Source organism: Galendromus occidentalis, unplaced genomic scaffold (assembly GCF_000255335.2).
Source record: "Galendromus occidentalis unplaced genomic scaffold, Mocc_1.1 scf7180000077185, whole genome shotgun sequence".
Taxonomy (NCBI): domain Eukaryota; kingdom Metazoa; phylum Arthropoda; class Arachnida; order Mesostigmata; family Phytoseiidae; genus Galendromus; species Galendromus occidentalis.
Window position 1 is genome coordinate 315,314 of NW_003805173.1, and position 15,002 is coordinate 330,315.

Consider the following 15,002-nt stretch of genomic DNA (forward strand, 5'->3'; position numbering starts at 1 on the left):
AAGCAGCTCGATTAGACGAGTCATCTGATTTCCCCTGGTGCGACGGGAAACTCGACCGAACGCGAGCCCCTCCGGCCGTTTCAACGATCGTCTCTCGACTCTGATTTTCCTCTGCATTGGTTTTCTCTGCGAATTTCCCCCACTATCAGAGAGAAGTGGACTTTTGTCCCGATGGTTCACTAGACATAGTCTGTGTGTTGGGAACCAGAACCCCGAGCTCGGCCCCGGGGCTTTGATTTCTCGGCCATCATTAGAGGCATTCGACGAACACCAAATTGAATGCGTATGATTTCTTTGTACTCGCTCTCCGCCTGCTCATTGCGGGTGACTTTCCTGAAATGTGCGGTCAGGAAGAGACCAACGAGTTCCCCCCAACACAGAGCGTTCGTGATCAAGCTTCGGAAATTTAATCTCGAGCTTATATCTAGCTTCAAGACATTCCGAAAGCCGTGAGAAATGCATCACATGTTCCAAAGTTGGGGGTGCCACGGCTTATTGCGTCGCTTAGCTTTCGACGCAATCAACGCCAACTCCGAGACAAGACACAGCGCGCCGTTGGAAACCGCAAAAAGGTACCGGCACCCAGTACATATCCTCATCATCGCTGCGGTTCACAGCTGATGACAGGAGCTGGAAATCGACGGCAGGCATGAAGTTGTCCGCATCGAACAGTCAGGCACAGCACCCCCTCCCAGACTCCAACGGTCAGGACCCCCGAACAGCCCAACCCGGCCAGCGGCCGCGTCTACTCTAGCAGCATCGATGAAGTAGCTGCAGCTGCGACTTCACAAGCTGTCGTGCATTTCGACTATGCACCAACCATCGGAATCGGCAACTTTTTGGCCTTTATTTTTTCGACCGCTCACAGTAATTATCAATCGTGTGAAATAACGAGTCTGTCGGAGCGAATCACGAACGCGGACGAGAGTGTTACGTCGGGTCGCTAAGAATAACGCTCCAGGGTCGAAAGAAGTCGAGACCGCGGAGACCGAGAGTCCACGACCCGATTCGTGTCCCGTCCTCTCATTGGAATCCTCGCAGGTTTGAATCGTTTGCGAGTCGAGTCATCGAGTCTGAAAAACATCGCAACTTTCGGTTTTCTGAGGCAGAGGAAAGTGTCGTAAAAACGAGCGAAACAACTTGAGCTCAGCTTAAGCGTACGAGGCAGTCCGCGACAGAATAAGGTAGATCGCTCGCACTCTGGCGTCCGGATCGACGACACTTCGTAGAAGCCAAACATTGATCCAAAGAAGAGTGCTCGGCGTTTTCGTCGACGCGCGGACGAAGTCGGCCGTCTTCGATCGGCGGTCGCCGTCGCAGAGAAACACATATCCGAAAGGTGGCTTCCCTTCTCAGTGCGCCTGCTTTGGCCGAAGAACCGGTATCCGAGCAGTGGTTTTCGCCACGGAACACACACCGAAAGGAAACGGTGTATTCCCATGTCACTCTGCGTCAGCGTCTTCTGGACCGGATATTCCACTCTGATGAGATTTCAGTGCTTGTTGTCTTTGCATGGAGGAGGGTCGTGTCAAACAAGGTCTGCTCTGAGGTTCCCACATGTGGGAGACCGCACGGCCGGTCAGTTGATGTCTGCGGACAGAGCCGAACTTTGGCTGACCATAATGGCCTCGACACAGGATGCTTACCTCTGACTATAGGTATGGCAACAGCTGCCAGAAAGAAGAGTGTCTCGAACTTCATCTTCATCCAAGTTCAGATGTCCGAGAGACACCTCGCACACTACACATACACACAAGAGGAAAAAGTTATCTCCGTTGGTGAATGCTAATCATTTTCACAATTCCATCGCGTTGACTCGTCCAATTATTTCCTCAGTCAGCAGCATTCCTCGTTCAAGGATTGAGAAAAACTATAACTCCGGTTTGTGTACGCTTTCACTGACGATGCTCGACGCGGATCCACCGCGGTTCACATTCGACAAACTTCTGGTACTGTGTCGAAAAGCGCGCCATGACGCTCACCAGATGCTCCTCCTACCGGCAGCTGCAGCGCCTCTGGTGGTACGAACCGTTCTCTTTCGTTGTCACTAGTTTCCTCGTGAGCATGCGAACGATCCGACTCCAGAGGTCTCTGAAGCTGATGCTGCTTGAGCCGCTGGCTGCCGATTGCGGTGGTGGTGGTGGCGGCGGCAGCAGCAGGAGCAGCCGCAGCCCCAGTGTACATATGTATGTGTGTCTGGCTGCACGAGTACTGCGGCTCCGCTACTGCTCGAAGTTGCTTCGGCCGCGCTCGTCGTCGAGCTCTGACCCCAAACAATGATGGGCCCACAACTGCGGGTTCTTCGAGTCGCTAGTCGGCTAGCGGTTCTGGAGTCAACTTGCTCAAGCAGTCACCTCACGTCAGCTGAAGACTCGAATGGTCTGAGCTAGGCGCTCATTTCAGCTCCCGAGGACTTCATCGCTCTCGGAGAGCAGAGATTTCGGAGTCTCGGGCAGATACGGGACGGGAATTCATGCAGATCCCGGGAGATTCGTGAGGGAAATGATTGCTGATGTTTCCGCATGCTTCGGATAATGTGATCCATGAGTTATCTTGTGACGAGAGACTAAGGACGATGATCCTAAATTTTTCTCGTGGCTATCCCGGAGAAGATCTTGGACGATATCTTGATGGATATTTCTGATGAATCTTGTGACGAAATCCGCCCCTTTCATATGTGTACTCTTCTCTTCGCTCCTCGACGGTTCAATGATCTTTTAGAAGTTTCTCGGTAGTTGTTCAGGATGCTGCGTGGGGGTATTCGGTCAACTCGTGATGTTCCTATGCTCCTCTGTCCGCTGTAGGAGTGCGCCAGCCTTCCCAGAGTTAGTAATCACTCGTCAAGCACTGCTCGTATTCCGTGACCGCTGAAGCTTCCGTCAATCATCCGCATGCGGTCTTTCGCGCCGGATGAATCTGGCACGTCGTGTGCTCTGAACCCTCTGGGTAGAGTGGGCTCTTGCACCGACATGTTCCTGGGAATAGACTTCTTTCGAGTTCTAGCCACGATTTCCTGGAGTTTCACATCGGCAACCGAGTCCTGGTCCCGGACTGGAGCCCAAACTTCCCCATGCATAATTCCGAGGCTTCCAATCCTCCCTGACTGGATCCAGGAGCACAATCAGCTCCGCAGGGGATCGAAGAGAGTCGGCAGTGATTCTGGATTCCCGTAAATGGGAAGCACGAGCGGCTCCGATTCACGCGTACGAGCAAGTATTGTATCTCTATGTTAAGCACGTCGATACTCCGACCAATCGGGATCGAGACCCTGAATTTCAGTCGCCAGCCACGATGCAGTTCTCATCGATCCAGAATCTTACAGGTATCCTCCGGACTGCTTGCTCACGACCCGGCTATTCCCCCGGGAAGCGGGAAATTTTCCCTCGATACCCGTTCGCCCAGCAGGGAATGCCCCCGCTGCGCTGCTGTCCCGAACCACGGCCGAACTCACTGTTAGAGTCCTCAAAAGCGTTTCGGAGCTCGCAAATTCATTTCTTCAGGTCCCTTCAAGAAATTCGTCTCGCAAAAGTACCGATAGAAGTTTCTCGCTACCGGAAAGTCGTTCACGAGAGTGAACTGAAAGCTCTGAGCGATTCCTTATGGTCCCGGAGCGCCTGCGATCGAGGCCAGCGTCTCATCCCTGAGGGAGTTTCGGGCCGCTCGAAGTGTTTGGAACCGCTGGGTTCCACCGATGAAGAAAACGATGTAGCTCAGGATGTACCCTCCTCATCTCCCTTTAATCCTGCGTCGGAGGTTCCGACATGTCTTCAATCGCGGAACAATCTTCACCATAGTTATTCTACGCTTTCTGCTCGTGGATATTGATTAACAAACGACTCGACAGGTGCACTATATCTGCCTCCGACTCTGAGTTTTCGAAGAATCTCACGATTCCAGCATAAAGCGCAGCGACATTTTCGAAGCGCCTCCCACATTTGACGTCACCAAGTAGCCCGTCAAGTTGCAGATTATGTGGACGGAAGAGAAGAAGAGAAAGGATTCCATTTTTGCGCCTCCTGCGTTTGTCCCGCTCTTGTAAATCTGCCAGAGCCAGGGCAAAAATGGACCGGTCAACAGTAAATTCTTGACTCGGGAACAATAACGATCCCATTGATCTCAGTCTTACTCTACGGTGAACTACAATGAGGAGGGCGTTGAGATTCCATACTTCCCGAGGAAATCCCGGGCCGAGTTCGGGTCCGAAAACTTCTGAACCAGAATTCGGCGTCTGTTGATCGTTCCGAAGACCTAAGTGGCGGAAGAAAAATGAGGTTTAAGCCGCTAGGACTGAATGCTCTTCTCTATTGACAAAGGGATGAGTGCTTGAAGGGATTAGAGGGAGAAATATTAGCCCATCCATTTCGATTTTGGGAGGACTGTCAAAAGAAGACTACAGTATTCGGTCATTGAATGCGGAAGAACATTTGAGAACGAAGGACGAGCTCGATAGAAGCGATTTTGGATGGGCATTCAATTAGGGTTGATGACCGAAAAAATGTTCGCGGAGAGGCACCAGGTGTCTTGCATTCGGGGGTGCTCGACGCACTGGATGAGTGAGCCGGATTTGGTCGTCGGAGCAATGGAATCGAGTAAGTGAGAACATAGCTCTCGAGAGTTTTGTTACCGCCGGCGCCGTGGCCCGGATACCATTCTGAATTTCTCCACCGAGTTTTCGAATTGTGCGCACGATTGCTTCCATTCCGCCTCTTGAGATAGTCGATATCGAATCGTGGCCGGAAGAAAGAAGAACCGACGAAGAGAGTGCTGAAGCTAACAGAATAATGAAGGTTTCTATAGAGCGAAATTGGATATCAGAAGAGCAGAGACATTGACTACTTACCACATACGGATTTGCGGGGAAGGTGCCGGGTGCAAGATCTTATTGTTTTTCCTGAAGGGGAGCTTCCCTGTTTTTCGTGGACAGAGGCTTCCTATTCCCCGACTATTTTCGTGGGAAAAAGAGGGCGAGGAAGCCTCGCGACCAGTGACGCAACAATCTTCTGAGTGGGTTGTCACGTCTCGGAGCGATGTCAAATGTTTCTGGATATCAGCTGGAAACATGGGATCTGGCAAAAGGCTCCTCATTAGAAGAAATTCCAAGCATTCTCTAAAAATATTCGAATATCCGGCCGATCGATTATCCTTCGAAAGACTTTCGCAAGGCAGCTCTGAAATTGGCATGTCGTCAAACATATGAGCTCAACCCATTTGATTTATCTCAGGCGACGGAATCACTACCTTCCATCATCGATATCGCGAAATGGACCCCGAACATTCCCCACAGAGGCGTCACCCTCAGCTGCTACTCGAATTTCGTTTACAATTCGACTGCAGATGCCGAAAATTTTCTTAACCACGACGAGAGCAATCGGAGATCCGCAGCGAGTCCGGAGGCCATTGGCGGCAACAGCATGCGTTTTGCGGAGCAAGAAGCAAAACACTGCCGTTCTGGCCACTTCGCTCGAGCGGCGAGATTCGGAGACGACGGCGACGTCACCATAAACGTCGCGCCGTCGGCGTCGTTCGAATCGTGGTTGCCTCTTTCCGAATTCGCTTCCAATGAAAAAAGCCACAGGCTTTCCTGAAGTATCCGAATGCTTTGTTATCGGAACATTTATCACCATGTGACAGTTACGGTACCTACGGCGGGGCCGAATTGTTCCGCAGACGGAAGCAAAACGCAAAGCGTGCACGTTCTTTCGAGCTCGACCGCAACAGAACGCGACGAAGAATACGTGGGAAAGGCGTCATGCTCATTGGTACGGTCGATCTGAGTCAGGAACGCGAGCCCCACAGATCTCGGTCGATGATCTGTTCCGCCTGGATGCAAACCGCAATCAGAGCGGAGGTGTCGATCGACACTCCGCGAAGATCAATCAAACGCTCAACTCTGGGTCGCAACGAATCTGATCCGTCCCAGATCCCGAGTTTCTGAGATGAGAGGATTCCGCGTCCGATGTCAATGTGATCCCTCGATCTCAAAAAAAGAAGACATTTCCGGTCAAGTTGCATTCTTTCGCCTCTGATTTGCGGATTGAACATAATGCGATCCGTCCGCCAGAAATGCAACTTCGGGGTACCCGTATTTCATCAATCAGGCTCCAGTCGAGTCCTCGAAGCCGGGAGAGGGGCGATGCGTATGTAGCTCAACTTTGGAATCGATCAAGCACGTCGTCCCGATTCCAATATGGCCATGAAGTTCGAGGACAGATTTTTCGGCGGTAGGCAGAGCCCTCGAGACGATTCTCCCGTTCGCAGAGAAAGGAGAATCGTTTGAATCTCTCGCCCGCTACAACCCGGAGGGAACCACGAAGTCCCGGGGGTTCTGCCTCGGGAGCCAGAATTGTGAAAGCCCGAATTGTGAAAGCCAGAGTTGTGAAAGCCCGAATTTATGGAAGCCAGAATTGTGGAGGCCACAGTTATGAAATTATGAATTTGTGGGAGCCCGAATTGTGAAAGCCCGAATTAGTAGAAGCCCGAATTCATGAGAGCCGGAATCTCTGGGAGCCCGAGTTTTAGAAAGCCAGAATCCTGCCGAGCGGAGTGAGCCCTTACTCGATCGAGACTCATTCGTTCAGGAGGAACTCGACTACCCATCGGATCAATTTTCTCTGACGTAGAGACCGCCATTCGGTGAAGCTTGAATGGCCCTTGTGCGACTAGTCGCAGTGGTGCTCATCTGGGACCTCAGAGGAGACGTTCATATACGAAGGTAAGACGAGCGGGACTTATCGACAAGGTCGTGTTGTGTTCCAAAGCTATGGGTGTGTTTGGGAACTGTGCGTTCGGAGATGTGCTTCATGAGCAATAAAAGCTTGCTCTCGAGTTTTGTGTTCTGTACGTATCATTTTCCAGCGATTGGCTAGAGCCCCGGTGAGCCCCCGGTGTGGATTATCCTGAGCAGCAGTAGCCGATCGGTATCCGTTTCCGGGATAGTCTCGAATACATTCACTCTCTATGATATAAGTCGAGAGGCTCGCTGTTCGTACGCGATACGTGACGGAACGTCCCCCAAAACAGAAAGTCGATGTTTCCTCTGGTGTTGTCGGATCCCGCTTCCTACTACTTTCTAGCTGAGTCTCCGTACGGAATTTGTGTCCCGTTCTGCCTCCTCGCTTCCCTCTAGACGGAGTTTTCGCGCCTTTTCGTCGCTGACAGTTTCTTGTTCTCCCCCTTGGCGCCATGAATCTGGGCTCTCATTAATTCTGGCTTTCGCCATTCTGGCTTTCACAATTCTGGCTTTCGCGATTCTGGCTTCTGAGATGGTACCCTTCCGGGACTCGGTCCCTTGTCCATGGAGTATGTCCCGCCGACGGATTTGGAAGAAAGAGCTCGCGGGGAGCCTATGGGGGATATGAGAGTCGTGCGAGCTTTCCAAAACGAGCATGATTGAGACGGAGTTTTATAGGCGGAACCGACCTCTTGTAGAGGGATCCCCTGAGTACTCAGTTTGCTCACTCAGATAATGAAATTCGGATAATCGGATCTATTGTGTGTCTTTCTTTTTTCTCATTCTCAGCAAAAGTCTGTCTCCTTAACGAAAACGGAGAAAAATTCTCGATTAATACCCATCGGGAGGTAGGATATATCGGAGAGAACCCTCGGAGGAACACGGGCTTTCTCCAATACGTGCTTATCTCCTTGGAAGTCAACAACGTGGAGTGCGATCGTGAGCGGAATGCTTGAGGGGTACGGGTCTCGCACTCCGCCTTGCAGTCGAGGAAAATACGAGGGGTAGACTACTGCTAAATCGTGCTGAATGAGCTCGTCATTCGGTCCGTTCCTTCCGAAAAATGGCCGGGCCTCAGAGAGAGAAGCAGACCACCCGATACGTGTGTACATTTATGTATACGAGCACTCCCTTACACAGGGCACGATTCCGAAGCTGGGAATATTGAGGTCACAACCCATTACACATCAGACGTACTACGGCATGCCGTGAGTAGGGTTTGCAAGGAAACGCAAATTTACCAGAGAAACCACTGACGCCCCATGTTCAGCTGGGACTGCGGATCGCCGCGCGTCCATGGGCAGCGGCACTCCAATCTCCATGATAGTCGAAACGATCATCCTCTGGAGCTAGGGGAACATATTCCTCTCGTTCAATCTCAATCGAATGTCGGACGACAAGGAGGACTGAGCTCCCTCAAACCACGACCGAGTCCGTTCAAGCTCTGCGGGCTCAATGTGAGACGGTGAGATACATACTTCATTGAAGTGAGATGCGCCTCTATTCCAGGATTGATTCACATCTCACGCTGACTGAAACTTTCACCTGACGGGAATGGGAGAGCTTTTCCGCTCTTATGAACGTCGTTATGCTCATCTTCAGCGGTTTTAATCTCTGGACCATCCACGCGGTACGATCGCTCGACCAACGAAGCGACAGCGAATCGTAGAAACTTCGTCTGATATTCGAGGACCAGGATTGATGAACGGAGCTTCAGATGCTCGAATCGAGAAACTGACTGAGTCCCCGAAACCGAGTGCTGATGAGTTTCCCCCCTCGTAACCGCGCCCGGTCCGCTGGCAAGGAGCCATGCTTTGAGGATCCCCTAATCGTATATTGGCAAGTTGCGGCGTCTTTGACTACTCCGTCCACATGAATGAGACATCCGAGAAAGCGTCCAAAGGAGCCTGTCGAGCGAGATGGCAGAGAGGCTTATCTTCAAGAGAAGTATCAATCCGATGGGGGAGAGCCTGGCCCTCCACAATCTCGAGTCGGAGGTGGTGGTAGGGCTCCCGCGCATTTCGAACAGTGCGACGTCAAGATTCCGGCCTGGAAATATTCTGCGACTGTACTGTTTATCTAGTGTCGTCTTCGGCGTTGTCGTGTCCGCTCGCGTTTCATCCTCCAGAAAATGTGGGAATAAGCGCTTTCCCTACGATATCGCACGATATCATTGGTGTCAATAATCTCCACCAGAGAAACTCTTGATTCGCGGAGCTCCGTTTCTATGCTTCCGCCAAGCTCCATATTTTCATTCGGTTTGCCGTGAATCCTGCTTGCATCAGCAGCGTAGGATGGAGCAATCGAGAGCGAAAAGAGACTGCTTGCCAGAACCGGGAAAATTTGGCCTCTGCGTGCGAGCAGCTGTCCCTAAAATTCATCGATGGCTGCACGTTGACAGCTTCGGCACAGCCTCGAATTCTCTTTGCAGCAAAAAACCGATGAAGACAGGAGAATACATGCGTAGAGTGAAAAGATGCCGGATTTCAAACAAGGATTTTTTTATTCTACATCTCACTGGAACATTCCTATGTACATAAACGACGGAACGAAGTCGAATATCCAGCTGCCTTGAATGATCCTCCGATTCGGGATCGGGTTCGTTTTGGATCAGCCGGTCACCGAGACTCGGCGCTGTCTGAGTTGTTCTGGATCTCGATCCGCATGCGTCCATCCAGATCAATCGCTCATGATGACCCTCGAAGCCATCTGACATCGAAGGAGTTCCTGGTAAACTCTGTACTTCTTCGAATGGAAAGCCGCGGTACTCAGGTCAGGCCATCTCGCGGAAGCTCGTCCGGACATTTCTCTAACAGATTCGCGTAAGTCTTCAAAGCAACCCGAGGCTCTTGCTCCTAGCATAGCGGCTCCTGGAAGAGTCGTCAACCAGATGAAACCTCGAAAGCTTTACGATTCATCGGCGGAGTCGCTTCGCTCCGATGAAAAATCCCCCATGAAGTGGTCGCTCCGTCGCGGTGGCTTCCTTACCCAATAGAACCGCTTCCGGCTCTTCCGGTATGAGTACGGGTTTCTGCAGAACGTTGGCGTGCATCGTCACGTATAGCGGGTTCTTGACCAGACCTCCGCACATGACAACGCTGTCGACCCGATGGCCGCGCGATTCCAGTTTCGACACGATGTGCTTCGTGGAGTAGGCAAGAGCTTGGACCGTAGCGAGGAATAGCAGTGCCAAATCGTGCTCGCTATCCGACAGCTGTAGTCCTGCAATTAGATGCCCCGTCGAGATCCTGCTTGTTCAACATATCCCTCGGAGTTCCGTCGGTATTCCATCGCTCACGCAGTATCGACTCACCTGAGATCATTCCGCGCATCGAGGGGTCACTCAGCGGTGAACGGTTCCCGTGGAAGTCGGGATACACGTGGAGGTCCCTCGTGAGTTCGTCTATTGAGCATTTCTTTGAGTGCGCCAGATGCGCCACGACCTGCGTCAGATACTGCACAATGTGAACGCCGAATTTTTGAGCCGTTTCGGCGACGTCTCGATGTCGCGGGTGCGATGCGATCACATGGTCCAAGAGCATTCCAGCTGCTGATTGTCCCGCCTCAGCCAGATACATATCGGGAATGATCGCTCCTGCGTAGGGACCCCAGACACCTAATCAGAGGAACCCAATGTCAGCCAAGGCTCATTCAAAATGCAACGAGTAGGTACTTCATCGCTCAGTCTTTCCGATGGCGTCTCCGGTCGGTGTCGAGCAGACTCACCTTGTACGAATAGCTCGCTATCGCTGAGCAGCATGTGGCAGGTCGATGTTCCAGCGATTATGCAGAGCCGACTAGAAATTTCGGAACTGACATTCTGTGAGAAAACACCAAGCATTCCGAGCACCCCGGCATGTGCGTCTATAATTGAGTGCCCAACTCGAGTTGACGAGCTCAAGCCCAGCTCATGGGCGGCGGATTCGGAGAGGCACCCCACCATTGCTCCCGGGGCTTGAACTCCGGTTCCGATCATCGAGAGCTTTTCCGCGACCTCGGGGAGTCCGATTTCTCTCCAAAAATCGGTGTTCCAACCTTCGTGGTATGTCCATTTACACGCTAAAGAGCATAAACTCCGGGAGGTGGAACCGCTCGCTCTGGAACCGAGGGAATAAGGTGGAATTGCCCTCGCATGGGGCAATGAATGGGCGAGAGGAATATCCTGTTGCGCGAACATACCGAAATTCGGTGCCTTATCATACCTGTACGTTAGGTAATCTGGAAGATCGAACGCATGCTTTATCCGCGCGAATGCCTGTGGCATGTGCTTTTTAAGCCAGAGTAATTTGGGTGGCTCCATTTCGGGCGAGATTTTCCCTCCGACCCTTGATAAAACCGTGCTCTCGATCTTATTGATAGTTGCGGCCTCTTCCGAAGCCCGATGGTCACACCACATGATCACGTTGAATGCATCGTCTCCGTCAACCGACACAGACACGCCGCTTCCATCCGAGTCCGTAACAACCAATGAGCAAGTGGCATCGAATCCGATTCCTAGAATGGAAATATTTTCATTCCCAATATGTTATGGCGATGTCATCCGAGACGCCGTGGAACGAGTATAAATGTTGTGGACGGCTGATACCTTTGATGTCATCCACGCCGACTCCGGACGCCACTTCTCTTACGCACTCACAAACCGCTTCCCAGATCTGCAAATTAGGAGGAATAGTCCGAAGGTGTCAAGAAACTGGAAGCTGAGAATCGAGCAGGAGACTGCGAAAAGGGGGCTCGACTAATTGCGCTTCTGGAGGAGTCCGACTTCTCCTATCAGACTCTTGCCGGAGCTTTCAGTGGCTTGGCGTTTAATTCGCATGACGGCTTCAAAAAATGGCTCGATGACTGTCCACCTAAGTCAATTAGGTAAGTCTGAGCGACGTTTCTCTTCACTGAATTCTTCTAGGGGAGTCGCTTTTGACCGAGATATCTCAGGTTTCGGTCGACTCACGGAAAGATGTGCAAGATGGTCACAAAATGCTGACAGGTATCGATCGGGATTTCCTCACTGCATCGGTGGAGGATCATCTCCGTAACCCCCCTACCGGATAAAATCAAACATAGAACACAATCGCAATGTGTATCTGACACAGAACCAGGTTTTGGCGCTCCCCTTCCCCGAACACACTCAAAACTCCTTTCAGTCGATGAGTAATCACCTCAGTGAGATCCGGATATAATTTTCAGGCTGCTTAGACGCATGCTTTCCGCAGAATTCACGTCTTTCTCCATTCATCGTTATTATTCAGCTAATGTATAGCCTTCAAATTGATATGATGTCATCGCATTTCTACTGGGCGGGATACGCCCTCACGGCTGGTCGTCGTCAAACCTGTCTATCGCCCAGTGGTTGCCTGCTAAGATTGCTGATATAATGATAGATAATAACAATAAGATAAATGAGATATCAATCACAAATTTCCAGATTGCCCGGGATGATTCACTCAGATTCTCATCGCACTCATCGAGCATTTGTACGCAGGAAAATTCCTCTGCAGCTTTTCGACGATTTGAGAGCCGCATTTCTCCAATCAGATCAGTCTCTGATCCATCTCTGTCTCAATCGAGTCTGTCCAGATGAGCCAATGAACAAAGACCAGCAACCTGACGACCGACGACGGCTCACTGCGAAATCTAGACCATTCCCGATGAGCTCAAATCTGGTTTCCCTATTCATCACCATTTGCGAGGGAGGTCATTAATGCGGTCGTCCTAAATGATCAGTCGGGAACGAATCTAATGCTCGCTCTCGTCCTAAAAAGAGTTAAGCGTTATGGGCCGCAGGGAACTCCACGAATCCAAGAGATTACGATTGGTCTGTCTGTGGCTTGATACGCCATCCAAGCCAGGAATATCGGAAGAGAGAGCTTCGGGAGCCTGAACTTGGCGTCATGCGAGAGATAGAGGACCTGAGTGAAATCCCCCGCGTGAAGCTTCAGAGGCGCTCGGGGTGAATATCCAGTCTGGCGTCAGCGGCCCATGAAATAACTAAAGACTTCGGGTTCAACGGCGACCCCAGCCCCCGACGGCCCTCGGCATGGAATGTCCCGGTTCATTCAATATATTCCGGGATCTCACCTGATTGCTACTCTGCTCGAAGATTTCGCCCTTCTCTTCACGAACGATCAAAGGCCTCTCGGCTTTGCGCACCAGGTTTCCTTCAAAGTACGAAAGAATCATCGTCACCGAAGGAGAATTGCCTTGATAGTAATTAGCGCATAATTGCACGAGTGGACAACGGAAATTCTCGGGATCCCCTCCAGAGTCAGTATTGAGGAGTGGATCCTTTGAGTACCTACCTTTAAGCGTGACGAGAGCGGCTCTGGCCGACCTCGATCCAACGTCGACTCCGATAACGAACGAGGTTGCCATCTGAATTTTCTTCGAAGGTAGGAAACTCTTCAGCTGGAGATCGTAGATAGCGGGTGGATCCGTCGAGCCGAAGTCAACTGTCGCTCCAGTGAACATGAACTGCTGAATCGAAACATGACGAATAAACGAAAAACTACTCGCTAGGCTGATTATCTCCGAAATATCAGGGGCCGGGACTCGGCGATCAGAAAAGGTACCCAGCTAGAAAATTCCAAGGGCGATCTACCAAATTGCTCCCATCCTCATATATCGGCTAAGCACGGAGTCGATCGGGAGATGAGCAACGAGTAACCATCATTGACTCCGAGCGGATTGAGGAGCTTTCTAGAGCTTTTGAGGCGAAGCTCCATTACGGTCAAATGAGCTATCGCAGTGTCGCTGGGTGTCGGTCGATGGTTCTGTATGACACGATAAATTCGAGTTCGTTGGCTCAACTCGGAGCCAAAACGAAGCTTCGTGATGAAATGCAGCTCCAGAGAGAGCTTCTGGCTTCGCACGACATCCGACGGAAGAAGTAACCAAGTGAGCGAAGGCAGAGTGCTTGTCAGGTTTTTGAGCCGCCTCTCGCGGAAAGCGCTCATCGCAAGAACAACTGTGTTTCGCATCGGCGGAATCAAATATTACAGATTCGGGGCTGGAAGAAGAGCTGCTGCTCGCCTGATTCCGTTAGGACCTCATTCTACGGCTCTCTTCAGATACAGCGTTGCATCGCTGCGAAAGCCGTGTACGTATGCTCGATACTACTCGTTGATTTCGTGCCTCCCATCAGAAGGCTCAAAGTATCGTTTTTCACTGGCTCTGTGGAGCCTAGCCGCGGATTGTCGGCATTATGCGTAAGAGACCGGCCGGAACTCCGAGTCGAGTGTACTCACCAGACTGTATGATCACTTCCAAATGATATAGGCACACTCTGTCTAGCGCACAGTTCCACGGCTCACGAAATCAGCAGGTTGTGATGGAGTCGCCCGTCTGGCGGGAGCGGCTTGCTGGCGTGGAGCCACACTGGAAACTGCTGGACGACATCTCGCTTTCCCTTTCATTCAGCGGCGAGGAGGATGGACAGCAAAGTGGACACGAGAAATCAGCTCATGGAGACCGGAACTATCTCCCATCACAGCGACGTGAAACCTGGATCGAGGCCCGTAGGGAAGAGGTCCCGTTCAGGAGCTGAACGTAGGTATTCAGCTGACATTCTCTCTGGTCTGTGAGTGAGCCTGTGACGAATATGCAAGAGTTTTCCTCATCGACGATTGAACGCTCTGGGAGGTACAGCGCCACGATATCTACTCGGACGCCTGTTCGCACGGTATTAACACCCGGGGACGATCCGAGGCTCGTTCGCACCTCCCCGCAAGGTCAGAGTCGTGGATGACCGATGATCTTAGATCCTTCAGAAAGCGGAAAATCCGTCGGTCGAAGAGGAGTCCCGATTAGATCTTTCCGACACCCGACTGAAGTTCGGCTCTACTAGAGTCCGATGGCCCGCAAGGACCGCGGACATCTTCTCGGGACCCTTTTTCATTCTCCCTCCTTGCTGCTATCAATTACTTCATCCCCAGACGCATATTCGAGTCAGGGTCCGCCTGGCAATCAGTCGGATCAAGAATGAGATCATCAAGTCGGCGAAGCCCTCGAGTTCCCGATAGCCGGAGAATATGCTAGCCACAAAACTCCTAAGTCTGAGCCTTACAGAGGCGAGGGAAGTCCCCCTCAGAAATCGATAGTCGCGATGACGAGATCAGCAGTTCCGAACGAGTCCGCTGATTCGCTCCTCGCTCTTTGATCTCTCTCTCCTCCTTCGCTAGGAGACGGTAAAGGAGGATTCGCTTTCGTTATCTCGCTTGCTCTTCACAGTGCCGGAAATCCTCAAGCTCGCATCCAAGAGCCAATCGACACATCGAAC

General features: G+C 51.6%; 1 protein-coding gene across 1 annotated transcript; it reads right to left on the bottom strand.

Annotated features, from left to right (window-relative positions):
• Positions 1-9,240: 9,240 nt before the first annotated feature.
• LOC100905619 (FGGY carbohydrate kinase domain-containing protein) lies at positions 9,241-14,068 on the bottom strand. Its single transcript, XM_003741557.1, has 9 exons — positions 13,972-14,068; positions 13,027-13,201; positions 12,806-12,885; positions 11,316-11,382; positions 10,933-11,224; positions 10,457-10,827; positions 10,044-10,346; positions 9,719-9,952; positions 9,241-9,600 (listed from the first exon to the last, which is right to left on the bottom strand). Exons 2-9 carry the CDS (start codon positions 13,193-13,195, stop codon positions 9,410-9,412), a joined length of 1,707 nt encoding a protein of 568 aa, XP_003741605.1. The 5' UTR covers positions 13,196-13,201; positions 13,972-14,068; the 3' UTR covers positions 9,241-9,409.
• Positions 14,069-15,002: the final 934 nt, after the last annotated feature.

Bases quoted from the DNA above. Each gene is read 5' to 3' on its own strand.
- LOC100905619 (XM_003741557.1), bottom strand. From the start codon at position 13,195: ATGTTCACTGGAGCGACAGTTGACTTCGGCTCGACGGATCCACCCGCT. The intron at 10,828-10,932 runs GTATGATAAGGC...CCTCGGTTCCAG, and splicing joins CCAGATTACCTAACGTACAG to AGCGAGCGGTTCCACCTCCC. The intron at 9,953-10,043 runs GTGAGTCGATAC...ATCTAATTGCAG, and splicing joins GATGCGCGGAATGATCTCAG to GACTACAGCTGTCGGATAGC.